This window comes from Anneissia japonica, unplaced genomic scaffold (assembly GCF_011630105.1).
Source record: "Anneissia japonica isolate Jap-2015-1 unplaced genomic scaffold, ASM1163010v1 scaffold1946_len758022_cov188, whole genome shotgun sequence".
Taxonomy (NCBI): domain Eukaryota; kingdom Metazoa; phylum Echinodermata; class Crinoidea; order Comatulida; family Comatulidae; genus Anneissia; species Anneissia japonica.
The window spans coordinates 30,250-36,439 of record NW_022694730.1 but is presented as its reverse complement, the minus strand read 5'-3'; the positions used below and the strand labels follow the sequence as shown (position 1 = coordinate 36,439).

The 6,190-nt window shown below is 34.6% G+C and overlaps 1 protein-coding gene across 1 annotated transcript in view; it reads left to right on the top strand.

Annotated features, from left to right (window-relative positions):
* LOC117101196 (ribonuclease Oy-like) overlaps positions 1 to 5,241 on the top strand; it is a 19,416-nt gene extending 14,175 nt beyond the window's left edge. Inside the window, exons 6-9 of the mRNA XM_033241098.1 lie at positions 494 to 561; positions 1,112 to 1,225; positions 1,908 to 2,016; positions 4,402 to 5,241. Coding sequence (XP_033096989.1) covers positions 494 to 561; positions 1,112 to 1,225; positions 1,908 to 2,016; positions 4,402 to 4,548 — 438 coding nt within the window. The 3' untranslated portion in view covers positions 4,549 to 5,241. The remainder of the gene's footprint in view (positions 1 to 493; positions 562 to 1,111; positions 1,226 to 1,907; positions 2,017 to 4,401) is intronic.
* Positions 5,242 to 6,190: the final 949 nt, after the last annotated feature.

The window sequence follows — 6,190 nt, the reverse complement described above, 5'->3', positions numbered from 1 at the left end:
TATATATATATATATGTATGTATGTGTATGTATATTCATAAAAAAAATATTTTAGTATTAGTTTGCTACATGCATGTATATGAACATTTGTATGTATGCATGTATATAAACATTTTCATTCATAAGGATATTGAAAAGGACCTGAATAGGACCTGGCCATGTTTACTTACTAATCTGCCGTATACTTGGATTTGGTAAATGCTTTATTATTTCATGCCTTGTAAAGGCATGAAGCGCTATATAAGAACGACATATTATTATTATTATTATTATTATTATTATATGTATATATGTGTATATATGTATATGTATGTATGTGTATGTATATATGTATATGTATATATATTATATATACCTGTACATACATATATATGATGTATGTATATATATATATTATATATATATATATATATATTTTTTTTTTTTTTTTAATATTTTAGTGTTAGTTTGCTACATGCATGTATATGAACTTGTAAACATTTTCATTCATAAGGATATTGAAAAGGACCTGAATAGAACCTGGCCATGTTTACTTACTAATCTGCCGTATACTTGGATTTGGTAAATGCTTTCTATTTTAACTATTTGATAGGCCTAGATTTTAAATTAAGGTGATCTTATGATCCACTTAAATACATGAGGCCCATAATAACAATAACGAGTAATAACGATTGCATGGCCAATCAAATAACGATAATGGTGGTGATGAAAATGAGGTTGAAGATGCAGTGCCGTATGATCTCTCACTGGCTTAATTCATGGGCTCCCTTAAAACGCCCCCAAAAACGCTGAATTGGTTGGGCTTACGGTGGGGGGTTTTGCTCAGTTCCCACTGGGCTTTACCTGGATCCAGCCTCTATGGGGAGACAGGCCGAAGAAGCTTTAGCCAGGGTCTCAGGTCTCTTCGTTACACGACAGTGAAGATGGTGCTATGATGATAATGATGATAATGATAATCATCATTATTAAACATAATTACTCAATTTGAACAATAAGCAAACATTTTGGTAATAATATACAATGTATTATGGAACTCGTCAACAGTGTATTGACATTATACCCTATAAATATAAATTGTTGGTTATTTTTGCAATTTTTTTAATGTCTGCAGGCAACATGAATGGTGTAGACATGGATCATGTGCACAAGTCAGCCCTGAACTTCAAGGAGAGGCGAAATATTTCAGAAAAGCGATTGACTTACATAGTAAATTTAGTATCGATATGTAAGTACTGAAAGAACGTATGCGAACAAGTGTTGTTATAGGCGGCTATGCATATTATTTAATCGAAGTGCTCGTTCCGTTAACTATTTTGTCGGTTTAGTTATTATTATTATTATTGGACAAAAAGAATATTCATTCGTTTATCAAAATTTAAAAACTTTGAATGGTTTATATAATAATACGTCTTTTATTGCAAATACACCATATACAGTTAAAAAGCCCAAGGGCTAACGTCAGTGTATTGACATACAAAATCGATTGCAAATAATAATTTAAAAAAAATAAATTTTGAACATCAAAAAGGCACACAAAACAAAGAAAACAATTCATTACGCCAATAAAAAGTAAAATTATTACTATACTAATACTCAATTAGAGCATCTAAATCAATTTGATTTAATTTAATTTCCGAAATGTATCATTATTAGTATTAATTTAGTTGTAAGAATGATTAATGAATACCAATTATTAATGTTCATTAAGCATTCTTACAAGAGTGGAGATTGCAAATTGCAACATCACTGCGGAGTTATTGTAGCGATCAGTATTACCAGATGAAATGAACCCATGTGGATGAGCCGATTTAAGAAGTTTTATTTCGTAGCTGCAGCCTAGCTAACTAGACAAACAATTAGGCCTAAATAAATACAAAATATTATTGTAGGCCTATTTTATTTTTAAGGGCTTTAAGATCAGCATCCATCATACCCGGGAATGACTATTATGTGTCTAATATTACTAACGCCATCTACGACACTTTCAAAGTGTATCCTGATGTGATTTGCACGGCTGTAAGTAGATGAACTATTTTTGTTCTTGAAGCGATTTTTTTTATTCTACAGTCAAATTTACATTACTTCATATTTGTTTGGTTTATGTGGTTTAATTTGCAAATATGTTTAAATTTTTTGTAACAATACATTTCTTGTTTAATTTATTTATAACATTTAACCTATTTCGCATTTACGCTAAAATAATTGTATAGCATATATATTATATACACTGTTGGTTTCTTTTTTGTTCGTCTGTGTTTGCATAAAATATTTGTAATTTATTATGTCAAAATGAAATGGAAAGTTTTGAAACAAACAATTGTAAAACACGACTGTATTCTGCAGTTATCTGCGGTTCTGTCACAGAATAAATAGTTTCAGTTCCGCATTTAAAATTTCTACAATCTGTTTCAATTATCTAATAATAGGGCCACTGTAACATCAGTCTGTATAATAAAGTTATTAACCACCAATAAATCACCTACTGTATAAAGCAAGCGTATTTTAATTGTTTATTTTGTTTCTTTGAAATTCATGTACAGCGTATGTACTGTACTGTCTCAAAAAGAAGCCTATGCTATCTTGAAAAGAAGCCCTTGGATTTCATTTTGAGAGGGCTTCTTTTCAAGGTTACTTTTGCAAACAGAAAAAGAGAGGGCTTCAATTCGAGATGGGCTTCTTCTCGAGATTAAGCCCATTGGTTTTCTATTCGAAGTTTTACGATATTATATTATTTGTTTGTATCGATTACTCCAAAGAGGCATTTAATGGACCTTTCCGGAGTGTCAATAGCCTGGTTCTCACGAGAGCCCTTGTATCCGGATCGGGAGCTAACCGTTAGCGCTAGCCTGGTTCTCACGAGAGCCCTAGTATCCGGATCGGGAGCTAACCGTTAGCGCTAACCGTTAGCACCTGCGTGAGAACGCCCAATCGGTTAGCGGTATCCGAATACCGCTAACGGTTAGCAAGCGCTATCGGTTAGCAAGTTGAGCGCGATTCTATCATCAACCAATCACACGTACGCGTTTACAATTTTCAGTTTCTTATTGGCCAGTGATTCGATCATCATTATTCTTGGTATCCGGATCGGGATCTTGGTCGTATGGATGCACGGCAGCTAACGGTTAGCAGGATCCTGATCTTGCTAACCGTTAGCTGCCGTGTGAGAACATAGCCGCTAACCGTTAGCACCTGCGTGAGAACGCCCAATCGGCTAGCGCTAACCGTTAGCAGTATCCGGATACCGCTAACGGTTAGCAAGCGCTATCGGTTAGCAAGTAAGCACGTTTCTATCATCAACCAATCACACGTACGCGTTTACAATTTCCAGTTTCTTATTGGCTAGTGATTCGATCATCATATTCTTGGTATCCGGATTGGGATTTTCTCGTATGGACGAACCGCAGCTAACGGTTAGCAGGATCCGGATCCTGCTAACCGTTAGCTGCCGTGTGAGAACATAGCCACAAAAACTTACTTAACAACCGACCAATGATAACAGTGCCAGAAATAAGCACGTGTCCAAAACAAACACATGTTTTGTCCCACGAACGCACGTGTTTACGTACATTTACGCTATGATCTCATTCTTATTCTTTATTCACAAAAAAAAAATAATTAAATGAGTGGGCAAAATCCCGATCCGGATACCAACAATATGATGATAGAATCACTGGCCAATAAGAAACTGGAAATTGTAAACGCGCATGTGTGATTGGTTGATAATAGAAACATGGACACAGAAGAGAACTTATTAACTGTTGAAACAAAAATTCTGAACCTCACTCATCCAGTTTAACATAAACAATACAGGCTATGTTCTCACACGGCAGCTAACGGTTAGTAGGATCCGGCTCCTGCTAACCGTTAGCTGCCGTGCGTCCATGCGAGAAAATCCCGATCCGGATACCAACAATATGATGATAGAATCACTGGCCCTTGCTAACCGTTAGCGTATCCGGATACCGCTAACGGTTAGCGCTAACCGATCGGGCGTTCTCACGCAGGTGCTAACGGTTAGCTCCCGATCCGGATACTAGGGCTCTCGTGAGAACCAGGCTTCAATATTATAAATAATATAGGCCAATTATAATATAATCAAACAAAATTAACAAAATACTAGATAGTTAGTGAAATGCGTTTTTATCTTTTTATGGGAGCTTATAGAAACAATATCCAAGAGGCAAGGCTTAGGCTAGCGGAAAGGTCCACTTCTCATTGAGTATGAAAACGCATGATTTATTGCCTGCATTGCCAACGCTCATAAGTACTAACTGAGGATTCACTAAAAGTACCATATACAAGACATTAGATTAAAATGTTCATCTGAACTAAACGATTAGGCAAACGCCCTCACCACGCCAATTATATTAATGACGAATTATGTGTGTTTTCCATATGCAGGTACAGGGCCATCAATTCCTTATCGAAATTGGGATTTGTTTCGAGAAGGATTTTACGTTGAGGAATAGATGTCACTCGTCTAACCAAATGACGTTTCAGAATAACTTTCAATGCAGTACAAAATATCCCATTAATTATCCAAAATGAATGATGCTTAACCTACCGTGCTCATCAAGGTTGACTTAATGGTAGGCCAACAAAAGAGGGGAAGTTTAGGTTTTAAAGGGAGCACAACACTCCTCGTGATGTTTGAGCTAAAATATATTGTTGACATAGGAATGGATGTTAATAGTTTTTTGTGAGAGCTACTTCAATTTCTTATTAGACTATGATTAATAAACAGAATTTGGTATACCAAATTACAGCCATTTAATTATGGAATTTACTTCCTATTTCAGTTCAAAGAATATTATAATGAAAATTAATGTTAAGATTAAGTAATATTTGATTTGTCTTTTAATTTCTTGTATTAATGATTCATTGATTGTTTCTTATTCTGTATTGTATATTGAATATTTTGGACCACAATGGAAATAGGTTTTTGACTTTTTTGGACTTTACCGTGCTTTTATCCATGATTGGTTTTGTGTGTGTGTGTGTGTTCTAATAAAGAAATAAATAAAAATAAAATATATTACTTATATGATTTTATATATAAGTATTTCCAGCCACATACAATGAATAATAACCTGCCCAAATGTCGGCGTGTGTTGGGATAACATGTAACCAAAATATACTGTGTTGAGCGACTACTGAAAAATAAATTTATTTCAATATATTAATTGCTTACTCAGTATGTAAGATATTCTTTCATGAGAACGAGAACATTTATTAAGTTGGACTATGCATTGTCTATAAATGAAAAGCAATTACATCAAAGATTCTTATATAGGCTTCATCTGTTGTTTAAAACTTCTCGCTCTTATCTGCAAGGATGTTGATAGGCATTCTTGGATTCCTTAGGCCAGGGATGGGCAAAGGGCCAAAGTGAATTTTTGTTTGAACACCGAGGGCCACACCCAAACTTTGATGATTCCAGTGAAGCTTCCAAAAACCTGCTTTTACACAACTTTATTCTCAGTTTTAATGTTATTTAAATGGTAGAGTAAAAATACGGTACTGCTAAAATATAAAATGCGTTATGAAACTATAGACTGCTGTGGCAATCGTACTATCACGATTCTGTGATAAGATGATGTCTAAAAATTAGATGCTGTTATTTTCTATATGCCTGTTTCAAATTTAATGTTATGATATAGGCCTAGTCAATGCTGTTTAAGTAGGAATAAGACTAACAATCGCCCATCTTAGACGACGAGCACTTTAGAATAGAAATCAACTGAGAGTTCATGAACCGTAAGTTTTAAAGTACTTGTTTAAAAGAAAGACAATTGTCAAATTAATTGTTACACAATCAGATAAATGTGAGCCTATTTCAATAAATATTTTCTTTCCTAAACGCGAAACCTGAATTGTTTCGATCTTTGTCTCATTTAAAATTGACAACGATTCTGTGATAAGGTTGTGTTTGAAAGACTAACAATATCTTTAATATGCAAAAAAACTGAGGCAAGAAGCACAAAAGTAGGGGAGAGAATTGTGAGAGCATTGTGGTACTATTGGTTCATCATTATCTTAAGAAAGGACCAAAAGTCTCTACACAGTGGCGTATCTAGGAGGGGCGTGCGAAGTTGTATTATTTAGGGAGCGTGCGCCACTGACGCTACAAAACCAACACATGTGGAAATTCATTATTTAGTAAAAACATCTAAACTAATTCCTCCATGGT